This window comes from Leopardus geoffroyi, chromosome B4 (genome assembly GCF_018350155.1).
Source record: "Leopardus geoffroyi isolate Oge1 chromosome B4, O.geoffroyi_Oge1_pat1.0, whole genome shotgun sequence".
Taxonomy (NCBI): domain Eukaryota; kingdom Metazoa; phylum Chordata; class Mammalia; order Carnivora; family Felidae; genus Leopardus; species Leopardus geoffroyi.
The window spans coordinates 137263831-137278938 of NC_059341.1; the positions used below are offsets into that span (position 1 = coordinate 137263831).

The following is a 15108-nucleotide window of genomic DNA, read 5'->3' on the forward strand; positions in this document are numbered from 1 at the left end:
GGTCATTCAAGTGACCAGAGCAACAACAGAGCCCAAACACGGCCCAACTCACACCAGACCAACTCCCCTCCAACACTAATGGCCTGGCACAAAAAGGCAGGCCTGTTTCCAAGCATAAACACAAACGACCTTCATCTCCAAAGTCAGGACGCTATGTCCAGCATTCAACTGAAAAAGTACTACTCGTTAAAAAAGGCAAGGAAAAAGAATTATCTCGTGTCAAGAGACCAATCAGTAGAATCAGACTCAGAGATTCTAAAGCAAGTCTGATTAATATGGTAAAGGACTTCATGGAAAACGTGGACAGCATGCTTGAACAGACAGGATATTTTGGCAGTGAGATGGAAACCAGAAGTGGAAACGCTAGAGGAAAAACAAAAACACAGAAACAGAAATGTACGATGCTTCCGAATGGCTCACAGACCTGACTTTGTGGATCTGACACAGCAGAAGAAAAAAATCAGTTAACCTGAAGGAAATTTCGGAAAGAAATTTCAGAAGGAAACAGAAATTTCCCAAGCTGAAACACGCAGAGAGTTAATAAACACGACATCCAAGAGTAGTAAGACAATTATCAATCTGGCACATGTGTAACTGGAATCTCAGAAGCAGAGAGACAGAGAATGGGGCAGAAGAGATCTCTGACGAGACAACAGCAGAGAATTCTTCCAAAATCACGAAGGGCAACGAACCGCAGATCACAGAAGCCCAGGGAACCCCAAGCAGGATCAGTATCCACTTCCACCAGGCCGAAAACCATATGCCTGGAGGCATCATATTCCAAGTGCTGAAAATCAACCATAAAGAGAAAATCTTGAAGGCACTCAGGGAAAAAAAAGACCCATTCCACAAAGGAACAGAGAATTATAACTGACCGCTCGTCAGAAACTATGGAAACCATGGGACAATGGGGTGAGACATCTGGTGTGCCGAACGATACAAGGAGGGGGACCCAGGAAGGATGTTTAGTCCCACACTTAGCGGATGAGTGGCATCTTGAAGATGAGAAGTCCTCATCAGGTAATCAGAGGGAAGGGAACGGGGGAGGTGGGAGGGGAAGAGTACGCCAGAGAGGGGAGGCGAAGCCAAGAGGGAAAGAGCCGACGGGTCCCGACAGTTCCATGCGGCTGGCAAGTAAGGACACAGAACAGGTGAAATCCAGATCACAGGAGGACAGACTACGGAGTTTAATGTTGCCGGAGGGCAAAGAAGGGCCAGTGAAGGGATCTAATGAGGGAGAGACCCAGGTCAGAGTTGTTTCTAAGAGGTCACTTTAGCTGCAGAGTAAAAGGTAAACTAGGCGGGGAGGGAAGGGAAAAGACTCCAGGTGCGAGAGGAAGAACTCCCGAGAATGCGGCCGGGGCAGAGAGGGGTGGACAGATGTGAGCGCTCACTGGCTGCAGTCCTCTGTGACAGCTCCGTTATACTCTCAGCAGTAGAGCGCTGAAATCCCCAGGCCCCAGGAGCCCGTTCCCCACCAGCGGGGCAGCCAGGGGACAAACGAGCGGACACCAGTAACGGAGTGCGTGTGGGAGGAGAGGCAGGAGAAGTCGTCCCTGTCGAGGACGAATGAGACACGAGGCATCAGGGTGAGACCCTGGAGCTCAGAGAGGGCCCTGGGAGTCTCTTCCTGTTCCACTGGGGTCAGAAAGACGCTCCTCCCCGAGGCCCCGCCTCCTTTCTCTCTCCAGAACCCTGAGAGCGGTTCTCCAGGCTTTCTCTTCCAAGCCCAAGCGGCGACGAGGGGAGAGGCTCCCTTCGCCAAGCCGGGAACCTGGACGTGCCGCCCTCTTCCCCGATCCCAAGCCCTCCTGACTGTGTGCAGGTAGCCGGAGTGAGAGCGAAGGGAAGGAGCAGGGAGAGGAGCAGAAAAGAGAAGGGGGGAAAGGAAGGAGAAGCGGCACAGCCGCCTCGGAACGAAACCTCCTGTTCCGCTCTTCAAGCCTCTGCCCTCTCCCCCGGAAGGTGGGTAACTAGCCGCCGTGTGGCGTCGCTGAAAGGGACACGGGTGCACGCTGGTCTCGGAACACACGTGAGCTCCAGGTGGGGGGGCGGTTCCCTCAGCATCTCGTAGCCCGCTTCCTGGTGCACGCACAAGGCGCTCAACGGCCCCCTCCCCAGGCTGTGGGAAAAGCAAACGAGATGCCGCGGGTGAACACCCAGGACGCACCTGGCACGGAACAGGTGCTGGCCAAATGCGAGTTCCCACCCCCGTGACCTCTCCCCAACTCTTCCGGGGCTTGGTCAGCTCCGGTGTCCAAACGCTCAGATGCCGGTTCCACCCTCTCCCCTCCTTTCCCCTCTCCGGACCTGTATCCATCTACAAAAAGGCAACAATCCCAAGAACGCAAGACTGTTCGCGGGCTCAAAAGAGGCAGACGGGGACTGTAGCTGCAGTCGGTAATCCCACCCAGCTTCACATCCAGGTCCCACATACGGCCACCCCCTCCATGCAGTCCTCCAGTGATCCTCCTTCCTGGGCCCCTGACCTGACCTTGAGAACAACCACCCTGTCCGGTCAGTCAGCTTTCAGCATCAGGAGCCTGGCTTCCCAATGTCACCGCCAGCTCCTTGAGAAGAGCGTCCCACATTCACAACACTCCCCAATCGGCCTCTCCTAGGCCTGGTGGCATGCGTATACAAAGAAGAGTCATCCGCCTGGCCTGGGACCTAGGATCTCCCCACGGCCTCCCCAGCTGTCTTAAGATTGAAGACTCAACTGAATCCATCAGGCCCAATCCCCTCATTTCTCATGGGCTTCAGCCGAGGAGCCTCTCCCAGAGCTGATGCTTCGTGACTTCAGGGACCGGCTCACACAGTCACAAGACGCTTCCACAGACAATCGAATTTAACACTTGGCATCGAAGAGGTGGTAAAAACGAAGGAGTATAAACGAGGACGGAGATAAAGAGAACAGTCCTCTGCAGAAGGCACAGTGGGCTCCCCGTACCTGGATCACGGATGAACTGGTGCCATCCCAGAGAGCCTCCGGCCACGATGGCAGTTTCTGACCCCCGTGCAGACCAGTATGACAGCCACAAGCTACCTGTGGCTACTGAGCACCCGAGACATGACGAGTGCTTCTGAGGAACCGAGTTTCTACTTCTATGCCCTTTCGATTCATCGAATCCAAAGAGCCGCATGTGGCTACAGGCTACTGAACCGGGCAGCACAGTCGTACCCTGCCACCTGAGCTAAAACGTCAGAAACACAGAAACACTCCCAGAGCATGGTGAAGCGCAGAGGGAAAAGCCAGGATTAATTACCACCAGAAACCCCCGGCCCCGTGAACCCCTGTTCTGCATCAGTGTGGGGGAGGGGAGGGGACAAGGACTCTACAAGCCCTTCCAGCTCTGACCAATTGCAAGTTCACCACGATCTCCCAGACGCGGGCTCTGGAAACCCCAGTGGCCCTGTGGTTTCTCTCAGGGGCCTCCGCTAGTTCTGGCTTCTTGCCCAAGCCTGGCACCGGCCACCCTGGAGCTACCTGTCCCCCAGCAGACAGTGTGCTCACGGACGGCAGGCAGCAGATGGGATTGCGCTCGGCAGCCCCAGCACCTGATCCCAGCACCTAGAAAAGCGCCTGGGCACATCAGGTGCCGGGGAGCGAAGGCCCGCATCAACAGCATGACCCTTCCTCGCACTTACCGTGCATCTGGCTCGGGGAGGGGTGCTCACGCATCATCCCCCTCTTCCTCACAGCCGCCCATCAAGATGGTAAGGTGGTCTCCCCCACCCCTGTGGAAACCACAGCTCTGAGGGGTGACCACCTGGCATGTGGGACTGGATAAGTGGCTGCTCACCTATTCCTAACGCATTCCAGGTGCATCCTAAGCCGCAACCGGCCTGTGCTCAAGATGATGGCCTCCAAGACCCCAGGGCCAGGGCCACCCCGCAATTGCCCAGTTTAAGCTGCAGATTCCATGGCAGAGGAAACCAAGGCTCCGACGTGCCCAAGGGTAGTGGCTTGCTAGAACCAGATCTTCCTGTTACCAGAGGCCACTGGCAATGACTTCCAGAGCCCTTTCCTCTGGTTGACAGGGAATCTTCATGGCACCCTTTGGGGACCAGTTTTCCCACCCCCTTGATCATTTCATGTAACAAACTTCATGAATGGTGGGGTGGGGGGAGCCTTCAGAGGCAGGGTAAGAGCCTGGAGAGGCCATAAGGACTGCTGGAATTTTTTCTTTTTTTTTTTTTAAGTTTTAAAGAGGTGGCTCTCTAGGGTTCTGTGTGAAGGGGCCTCACACAAGGCATAAGGGTCTCAAGGCCACCACTGGGTTTTCTGTCACCAAGGGAAAGAGCCCTATGTTTATTCTCCTTATTAAAAGTTCATGACGTGCTTCCATCTGTCTTTGAGCGATGCAAGTTCAAACAAGATTTGAGTCTGGATTATCTAGAAAACTACCTTCAACTAACACTTCATTCCCCATCAAGGTGCCTGGAAAGGTCCCCGCAAGAACCCACCAGACCCCCGATGCAGGGTCCCTCTAAAGCGTCCCCCACAAGCTCCAAGGGCACAGCTTTCCAAGTGGGCCTCCTGATCTGTGCCTCCTCCCACACCAGCTTCTTAACTTCATAAAATGGAGGAAAGAACACAAGACCACAAACTCTCATCTGCAATTCAAAAATCGTAACGCGCTCCCCAAACCAAGTTATTCACGATTCGTTTTGAGGCAAACCCTGTCCTAAACCGACATGAGATGATTTTTTAGTCTCTATTGCTCCCACTTTTAAGGTGGGGGTCCAAAGTACAGCCCCACATCCGGCCGGGGGACTTCCAGCCATACGATACCAATGGCGCTAAAATCTGAAAAATGCTGAGCCCCCATACCCACGGGGCCGTGGGGCTGCAGCAGCAAGAAAGCCCTTGGCCATGGCAAGCACAGTGTGTGTGTCTCCTTCCTTTCCCCCTTCCCAAGGACAGCCTGGCAGCACCTCCAGACTTCTTCAAGCTCCCCCCAACCAACAAGACTCCCCGCCCCCTCCACGGACAGCCCCTTCCCCAACCTTCCTCAGAGGATCAGGCCTACGTCTCAGGTGGCTGGGACCCTGCACAGCTACGAGAGCCAGGCATACAGGTCTTTCAGCAGGCTGTACCGCTGCTGATCCGACGTGACCTCCAGGCTGGCCACCTTCTACACCAGGCTACAGACACACTGCACGGTCTGGATCCAGGAGTCTCCCTGCCTCTCCAATACAGTGGCAATAAGGGGAACCCTTGGTATGTTCAAAGAACGGGAAAGCTGCCTCTTTTCCCTACAGACCTCAGGAGAGACACTACGTGATAATCTCTTAACATCAAGTCCTGGGCAGACGAGCCTGGCTTTAAATCCCAGCTGGGCCACTTACCAGCTGTGTGACCTTGGGCAAGCCACTGCCCCTCTCTGAGCTTCACTGCCTAGACCGTAGAGTGAAGATGACCGTCTCTACCTTCCGTGAATACGAGATTAGTTAATGCTAGGAAATATGATGCCCTGGGTCCTGCCTGATGATTCCTGGGTGATGGAGGCGGCCCTAAAACAAGGGAAAGCCGGGCATGCACTCCGAGCATGGCTGGTCCCATCCCCCACCCAGTGCCCACGCAGGAAATGAGGGACGCCCTTACATCCGTTTCATCCCCCCTCCCCAAATAACCACCAGGACTTTGCACTCATCAAAGGCTGAACAGGGCCCCAGAACAGAGAGGTTAAGTGACTGCCCAAGGTCACACAGCCGGCTGGGTAGGCTGGGTAACGGGCGGGGGAAGCTTGGAGGGGTGGCGGCCCTGGGCCTGTCCTCCTTTCAGCTCCGACCGAACGGGCTCTATCCCCAGCGGACGCTGTCCAGCCGTGGACACCCGGGCCCACCTCCGAAGGTCTCCGGCCTCGGTTTCCCCAAACGCCGGCCGACCCCCCCACCCACCCCGCCCTGTAGTGCTCCGGCCCCCGCCCTCCCCGCCCCCAACGGGAAGCCCCCTCTCCCCTCCCCCCCCCCCCCCCCCCCACAGCGCGGGTTGCGCCGCAGAGCCGGGCGGGCGGGGTCTGCGCGGGGCTCACCGGACTTGGGGTAGGTGACGATCCACACGTCGCTGGGCCGCACCGGGAAGTTGGCGATCTCCTCCATCTTCCCGCGGCAGAAGGGCGGCAGCCGCACGCCGTGGAACTCGAAGTACTTGCTCTCGAACTCGCCCGGGGTGCTGGGGGTCTCGGCCTCGCTCTCCGCCATGCCGCCGCCGCCGCCGTCCGGCCCCGCAGCCGCGCCGCCCGCTCCCGGCCCGCCCCGCGCCCGCGCCCCGCACGCGCCCGCGCCCGCCGCCCCGGCCGCCGCGCCGCGCTCCGCAGGCGTGACGTCACGGCGCTGCCCGGCCCGCGCCGCGCCCCGCCCGCCGCCGGCGAAGGCGCTCCGCAGGCGTGACGTCACGGCGCCGCCCGGCCCGCGCCGCGCCCCGCCCGCCGCCGAGGAAGGCGCTCCGCGGGCGTGACGTCACGGCGGCGCCGCGCCCCAGCCGGCCAGGAGGCTGCGCTCCGCGGTCTGACGTCACGGCCCCGCCCGCCGCGCTCCGGCCGCCCTCCGCCGACGTGACGTCGTAGGGCCGCGGGGCCGGCCTGCGTTCGCCCCGGACGGGCCAGACCCCTGCCCACCTCCAAGCCGCAGGCAGTCCGCGTCCCCTCCAGCGCGCGTTCATTCATCCTCCCGCTGGCGCCGTCATCCAACAAGCGCTCGACACAGACTCAGAAACACTCCAGCTAGAAGTGACCTTACAGAGTCATCAACAAATACTGAGGGGACCATCTGATAGGTACCAGGCCCTGGGCTGGGTTCCCGAGATACTCTAGGCAAAAGCCCGGCCCTCTGGGGGCTGATATTTGTCAGTAACCAAGATCATGGCAGGTGGTGACAGGTGCTATGAAGCATATGCGGGCGGAAGGCGGGGGGTGGGGGTGGGGGGGAGTGTTGATTCAGATGCCAGGGCCAACCCCAGACCTCAGGAGACAGAGTCTCTCGGGATGGCGCCACCGAAATCTGCACTTGATAAGGTACTTCTTGTTCCGACTACGATTTGAGAACAACCGAATTCTAAAGAGGTGTTAGCATGACCCCACATTCGGTCGTTCACCCCACAGACATGTATTAAGCACCTACCACATGCCTGGGGTTGGGGAACGCAAAGATGAAAACGGCGGGGGGTTCTGGTCTAATTCTCCGAGTCTCAGTGTCCTTGACCGTGAAAAGGGAATGACAGTCTCTATTCCTAGGTTCTATAACTGGGAGGATGGACAGAGATAACTGCACCAGCAAGAATCCTGAGTAAAGCAAGTGGACAGGACCTACTTACTCTCCTTGCTGTGGAATGAGACACTTCCGAGTCCGGCAACGGACATACACACATGAGCAGGGAGGCCTGGGCCGTGTGGACAGAAACAGGAAAGACCAAGTAACCCTGAGTCCGAAGTCTTGTGGTTGTCTTTACCAAAACAAAAGACTATCCAAGTCCCCAAGACATTAAGAACAATTAGGTAATGGCACAGACGGCTGGCCAAAGGCTGTAGGAAGTGAGCGAATGAATGAATGCCCTCATGTTTCAGATGAGGGCTCTCACTATGGGAGAAGGCAAGGGAGATGGTCTTGGATTGGAATTTGAAGCACTGACATGAATTTATGATTTTTTTTTAATTTTTTTTCCAACGTTTATTTATTTTTGGGACAGAGAGAGACAGAGCATGAACGGGGGAGGGGCAGAGAGAGAGGGAGACACAGAATCGGAAACAGGCTCCAGGCTCTGAGCCATCAGCCCAGAGCCTGACGCGGGGCTCGAACTCCCGGACCGCGAGATCGTGACCTGGCTGCAGTGGGACGCTCAACCGACTGCGCCACCCAGGTGCCCCCTGATTTTTAAAAATACCTATTTCTCACCTTTGCTGAAAAGACCTTCAGGTACTGGTATTTCAGTAATAACTAGGCACACCCAGAGCCCATATATTGGTTTCTCAATACCTCCCAAGCAAAAGGAACCAGACTTTCTTGGGGAAAAGTCCAATTCCAGGGCTGGGCAAGAAAAAAAAAAAAGTACAAAATGAGCCTAAAACTCTTGTTGGGCAAAAAATAAAGTATGAAAAATGATGGGATAGGTCAAAAGGACACAGGGCTAGCTTGGAAGGCCAAATCAGGAAAACTTAGTGTATAACAGACAAAAATAGGAAACGCTCAAATGCCCATCAGAGGTAGACTGTGATATACTCACACAATGAAACAACTACACGGCGATTAAAAAAAGTTACTGGTATGTGCAACAACAGAGGTGAATTTCACAATCAAAATGATAAAGTAAGCCAAACAGAAAAGGCGATATGTTGTATGATTCCATTCCTACACCATCCAAGGACAAACAAAACTCATCTATGGTGATGGAGGTCAGAGAAGAGCTTAATTTGGCGCAGAGGGAGGGGGTTGCCTGGGAATAGACACAAGAGTACCTTCCAGAGTGTTGGAAACATTATATCTCGCTCTCGGTGATGGTACATGATGATATAGACACGTGTGAACATGGTTACACATGTACATGTATATGCAGGGCCTGCTTCATGGTCATGCAGCCCGCGGAGTCATATCCAGAATGGCCCTGCACTTGGGGTTTCATAGTCTGTGGTCACTATCTTGAAATTCTTAATAATTTTGTCTTCGAACTTTGCTTTATAAATGAAGTCTGATGGGGGCAATGGAGCATGTGTCGAGGGCTTGGAGCCTCAGCTCATGAGTAGTCCCACCTCCTGCCACCTTCCCAGAACAAGTTCTTTACTACCCGCTCCTGTCCTGTGGTGCTCTAACTCGGCCCAACCTCTCTTCTTGCCCCTGCCCCATGACCATGGGACCAGGGCATCAGCGGAAAGAGGGTTTGCTCTGATGCTGGGGCATCCTTGTCATTTCTGTCCTAGACTGGCAGCACCACAGCACATTTGGTGGATGAATCACAAAGGTGAGCCTCTCCTGGGGCACCTGGGTGGCTCAGTTGGTTGAGCGTCCAACTTCAGCTCAGATCATGATCTTGCGGCTCGTGAGTTCGAGCCCCGCATTGGACTCTGTGCTGGCAGCTCAGAGCCTGGAGCCTGCTTTGGATGCTGTGTCTCCCTCTCTCTCTCTCTCTCTCTGCCCCTTCCCCGCTCATGCTCGCTCTCTCTCTCTCTCTCTCAAAAATAAACATTTAACAATTAAAAAAAAAAAAAGGTAAGCCTCTCTCCCACCATCAATTCAAGTACCCATTCCTCTGGTGTGGAGGTTGCCATACCCTTGGGGTGGGCAGACCTGTAGGAAGGGGCAATGCCTGGCTTGAGTTCCCTGCTCCCAGTCAGGGCATGATGTGTTTGATCTCACAGCTGAAAGGAGGAAATACGCAGCTCGGAGCCATGGGGGTGGGCCCCTAGGCTCCTGTGAGTATCTGCAGGTACCTTACAAGCATCCCAGTGCTGGAGAAAGTGACAATAAATGGAAAATTAAAAACATCATGGCAGGTTGAGAGACAGATTGCAGAAGGGGAAAGCTTTATATTTTAGTAACTTTAGTGGCACTTTTTCTCTTTTTGAACAAGGGTCCCTACATTTTAATCTTGTACTGGGACCTGCAAATTATGCCCTATATAGATGTACATGCAAAAAAAATTATCGAGGTATACACTGGAGATTTGTGTATGTACATTGTACCTAGATAACAATTTACTATGGCTATGTACGTATGCATTTATCCTAAACCGAAATATTTTAAATGAGCATATTTTGAAATGAATTAGGAAAGGAATGATAGAAAAAAAAGAACCCATGATTCCACACTGAAACTAAGAAATGATTAATTAATTAGAGAAGGGAATACTGTTCTTTCCAATAAAATGGCAACCAATAAATATTAAAGGAAAGATGGAGTTATAAAATCACCATTTTTCAGCCATTACAGTAACAATTAGATAAGTCTATCGTTTGAAGCTAAAACCATCATTGGGTGAAGATTTGTTGAGGAACATGGTATTTTTCCAGTCTCAGTGCATCTACCCACAGATTACTTGTCAATTACTAAGGGGAAAAGGTAATTTAATAGTGGAAAAATCTGGCAGACATCGTCTGAACCAAGTGATCGAAACGAACATTGCTAATATCGGACAAACTGATGCCTTGTGGCTCCTGATGGGATGTACTGAGAAGGACGTCGAAATGCTTGTGTGGTTTTTCTACCAGACATTCATATCCTGAATCCAATAACAGGGAGAGGACACAAAACCTAAGCCAAGGGACAGTCTATAAAACCACAGACCTGTACACTTCAAACATGTCTGTGTCACGAAAGACAAACAAAAAGCTGAAAGGAATGTTCTAGATTAAAGAAGACCACATATATTTGACAACTAAATGTGACTTGTGACTCCAGATGGGATACTGGATCATGGGAGAAAAAAAAAGCCATAAAGGACATCATTAGGACAATTTGCAACATATGAATATGGGCTGTACGTTAGCTGGTAATATCGTACTAATTTTAAATTTCATGAATTTTAAAACCGTACTGTGGTTGTGTCAACAATGCGTTTTTTCTTACAAGGTACATACTTAAGGATTTGGGGGGTATGGAATCATGATGTCCACAACTCATCGTCAAACGGTTCTAAAGAAGGACCACACTTAACACCAATGTGAGTGCATGTGCACATATACAGTGAGAGACTATGTGGCAAATGCCACAGTTAGAGAGCGTAGCTGGTGGTATGCGTGCGTTGTTTCATGAGTTTTCTATGACTGCTGTAACAAATTGCCACAAACTCAGTGACTTAAAGTTTATTATCTGATAGGTCTATTAGGCCAGACGTCTAATGAGGGTGTCACTATGATAAATCAAGGAGTCCACACAGCTGCACCTCTTTCTGGAGACTCTGGGGATGGATTCACTGTCTTGCCTTTTCTGGCCTCTAGAGGCCGCCCAAACTCCTTGGCTTGTGGCCCCTTTGTCCCATCTTCAAAACCAGCAATGGTGGGTCTGGTCTTTCTGATATTATATCACCCTGACACTGACTGACTCCTCCTTTGCATCCCTCTTCCACTTAAAAAAAATTTTTTTAACGTTTATTTATTTTTGAGACAGAGACAGAGCATGAACAGGGGAGGGTCAGAGAAAGAGGGAGACACAGAATCTGAAACAGGCTCCAGGCTCCAAGATGTCAGCACAGAGCCTGACGCGGGGCTTGAACCCACAAACCATGAGATCATGACCTGAGCCGAAGTCAGATGGTCAACCGACTGAGCCACCCAGGTGCCCCCAAATCTCTGGACTTTAAAGGTACAGAGATCGAGGCGCCTGGGTGGCTCAGTCGGTTAAGCGTCCGACTTCGGCTCAGGTCATGATCTCACGGTCCGTGAGTTCGAGCCCCGTGTCGGGCTCTGTGCTGACAGCTCGGAGCCTGGGGCCTGCTTTGGGTTCTGTGTCTCCTTTTCTCTCTCTACCCCTCACCTGCTCATGCTCTGTCTCTCTCTGTCTCTCTCTGTCTCTCAAAACTAAATAAACATTAAAAAAAATGTTTTAATAAAAAAATGAATAGCAAAGTCGGAAGGTTCATACTACCTGATTCCAAGACTTACTAGAAAGCTATTTACCTTAAGGCTATAAATCAAGGCAGCATAGAATTGACATAAGCACAGACATACAGATAAATGGAACAGGATACGGAGCCCAGAAATAGGCACTTAGAGATAAACGATTGATTTTGGACAAAGGTATCCTTAAGGAGCAGAAAACAGAAGTTTCTTATGAGCCAAAGCTGCCCACCAAGGCCTGGTCTACCCAGTGGGTAGTGACGGCTACATCTCTGGAGGTGTTTAAGAGGCTGGATAGCTTTCTGTCCTGAACAGACGGCTCCCAAGGTGGATCCCAAAGTTCTCTGCCCTGGGATCCCCAAGGCTGCCGAGGCGGCAGGGAAGCGGCCGCTGGTTGCTGTCCGTGGTGCTGAAAGCGCACAGTTCACCACATCCTACTGCCCTCCCAGTCTGGGATTCTGGGTATTTTCTATTTGCATGTACTATCCAATCTTTAAGGATAAGTACTCGTTTATTATGGAAATGTCAAACATCTATAAAATTAGAGCAAATAGCATAATGAACTTCTGTGAACTCATCACCCAGTGTCAACTGTTATCGATCCCCGTTTCATTAGCTCCCCATCCAGATTATTTTGAAGCAAATATCATATATTATTTCATTCATAAATATTTCAGTATAGATCTCTAAAAGATGAAAACTCCCTGTGAACATGTTCCCAATATATGAACACAACTAAAAAGCAATGGATATTCCTCAACATCACCAAATATTTGGTTAGTATACAAGATCAGATTCATGGATGCGATTCAAAGCTCAGAGGAGTTGAGGTAGCTTCCTGGGAATACCTAATGTAGCCAGGACTTAGGGCTGGGACAGAGATCATCCCACCAGCATCATATGACCCCAGCCAGATTGGCACATACTAGCCTGCCTGCCACAGATGACATTTGACATTAAGCAATTCTGAGACACAGATTGCTGGTTCAGGCAGGTGTTCACACGCACAGAATTGTCCCTGAAGACACCAGTGCCTAGGACATTACAGGCTCCAATCACACTCCTGCCCAGACATGTGTCTGTGTCAAGATCAATTACATCAGAATCTCTGCAGAAGAGTCCTCGGCATCAGTATTTTCCACCCAGCATTCTAGTGTGCAGACAGAGTAGAACTATAGCCTGACCTGGGTTTGAATGCTAACCCCACCACTGACTGGCATCTGGGACAAGGCACTTCACCTCTTTGAACCTCAGATTTTTTTTTGTGGGTTTAATTTACCATGGGCCTCCTCCAACCTGCCTTTGCACCTGCAGAATCCTCTCCTGGAATAACCTTCTGCCACCCCAAATTCTAGGCTTCCATGAAGACCCAGTTCAGAAACCCATTCCTCTGTGGTTAATCCCCTCCTGGAATCATCTTCTAATACAGTAGTATTAATTGTCCATGTTATGGGCTCAGAGCAGAGCTGGAGCCTTTAGAAACAAGTTAGTCCAGCCTCTGATTTTAAAGACAAGGAAATGAGGAATTGATCGAGTACAGAACTTGCCTGGTATCACAGAGCAGGTGCACAATGAAGCTTTAACGGTCTGGGAATCTTTCTGTTTCCTGGAGCACAGACTTCGGCATTTCCGGCTCTACCACTTGCCAGTGAACATAAAACCATCCTGTACCTCAGTTTCCTCATCCATAAAATGCAGAGGATGTTGCCAACTTCCCAGGGTTGCTGCGAGGATTGAGATAATAAACTTTGTAAAGTGAGTGCACTTGTAAGGGCTAGATTCCCTATTACTCCCACAGAGATAGCAACAGGGGCAGGTGAGCTCCTTGGAGCTGGGCTCTGCCTCAGGCATCAGGACACACCCAACAGACATTGGCACCCTGAACAGCAGGCAGGGGTGGGGGTTCTGCAGCTGGCCTGGAAATGTGACTTGACAATGGGAGCCGTGGCCGCGCCAAGGCTCCAAGGCCCAGAGAGGTCCTTGGCTGGAACGCTGGGAGAAAGAGGAGGGTGGTGGACCCATGACTTTAGTTCACCTGATGGGAGACCATGGCATAGGTCCAGAGAGGGTGCTGGTATCACACAGGTCTGGGTCCCATCAAGCTCCCCTGAGTTTTGTCTAGACTATGCCCCACCCGGGGGTGATGTGAGGCTCAAAGGAACCCCAGTGGTCCCCCCAGTCTGGTGCCTCCCACAGAGCACATGTGAAGTTAGTGATTTCACTTCCTGCTGCTTCTTTCTGAGCAGTAATTCCTACCATATGATGTTAGTCTACCAGGAACATTTACTTTCCTCAAGCTAATATTTCATGGGGTTCGTGTTACTATCTCCATCTTATGCAAAGGGACCCTGAGGCTCAGAGAGGTGAAAGGATTTCCCTAGCTCACGCAAATGCGCAGTTGCAAACGCGGAGTTGAGAGATGGGACTCAAACCCAGGTCAACCTCAGTTCAGAGCCCCAGATCCCACCTCTGCTCTGTAACACCTCAAGGCTCTGTGCCAGGAGGCTTTATAGGTAACGAGCCAGGGAACTCTGACCTGGATCAGCTCCTGGGCTGTCTGCTTTGTCAGCCGAGCCACCTCCAGGTTCAAGGAGGAACACGAGACTGCTGGTGGATGGCGGCTCAGTAAAGTCCACAGGAGTTGCCTGGGCTCAGCTCATTCATTCTGAGGCTACATCAATAGAGGCAGCGACCAGGAGGTGGGAAGGGAAAGGCAACTTAGGTCCAGTAGTGGTCATACCTTATCAGAGGCAGCACTGGACCCCATACTCCTAGAGGGATTTGAACAAACTAGGGATAAGTGGTTGTAGTTTGCTGAGCAGCAAGTCTGGGTTGGGGATGTTCCTGAGGAGGGGTTGTAAGGCACAGGCTGTTCATCATGGAGAAGAGCAGCCTCGGAGGGACCAGATCCCCACCTTTCTATCCCTGCCAGGCTGTCTTCAGGCAGAGGGAGCAGGCAGGGTCCGTGGGCCCAGAGTGCAGAGCTGGGACCAAAGGAGAAAGCCACAAACAGATTTTCAAGCTGCATGAGAAAATGTCTAAGAGTTCAGGAGGAGAGAAATCAGGGAACACCGACAAACTGTAAAGCACTGTGAGCGATACTCGTGAACAATCTCTGCAGCCACAGTTGCGCAGAGGTGACGTGAGCCACAAATACTAAAGACCAAAAAGAAGTTTTTGGAGCAGAGCATTATCAGCAATTGCGATATTCAACCATGTAAGCTACAAACACCTGCAACATGTTGCTCAGAAGGATGATGGAGAGGAAGGTGGGAGCGGCCAAGGACCTTTCTCCATCTAAGACACAAAACAAAGCTATGGGAGCAGAGATGGCTGTGGGGCAAGCCCCAAAGCACCTATGAGAGAGGGGGTGATAAAGGGAGGTGTGTTTGTTCCCCTGGATGGAGGACAGAGAACAGGGGGGCAGGAATATTCTCAGAGGCCTCCTGAGCCTCTAGATTCTCAACCTGGAGACCCGGGTGGCCAGTCGTCCCCTCTCCAGAAATCCCAAGCCCCGCACCTGGGAGTGGACACAAGGCATCCCGGCTCTGTGCAGAGA

The 15108-nt window shown here is 52.1% G+C and overlaps 1 protein-coding gene across 2 annotated transcripts in view; it reads right to left on the reverse strand.

The window, feature by feature from the left end:
- Positions 1-6283, reverse strand: part of SULT4A1 (sulfotransferase family 4A member 1) — a 33813-nt gene extending 27530 nt beyond the window's left edge. The window contains exon 1 of one of the 2 annotated variants that reach the window (XR_006708730.1): positions 6039-6283. Coding sequence is in view for 1 of the 2 variants with exons in the window: in XM_045463472.1 (XP_045319428.1) it covers positions 6039-6207 (169 nt within the window). In the remaining variant the exon portion in view is untranslated. The remainder of the gene's footprint in view (positions 1-6038) is intronic. The other variant, XM_045463472.1, reaches the window with a different exon arrangement.
- Positions 6284-15108: the final 8825 nt, after the last annotated feature.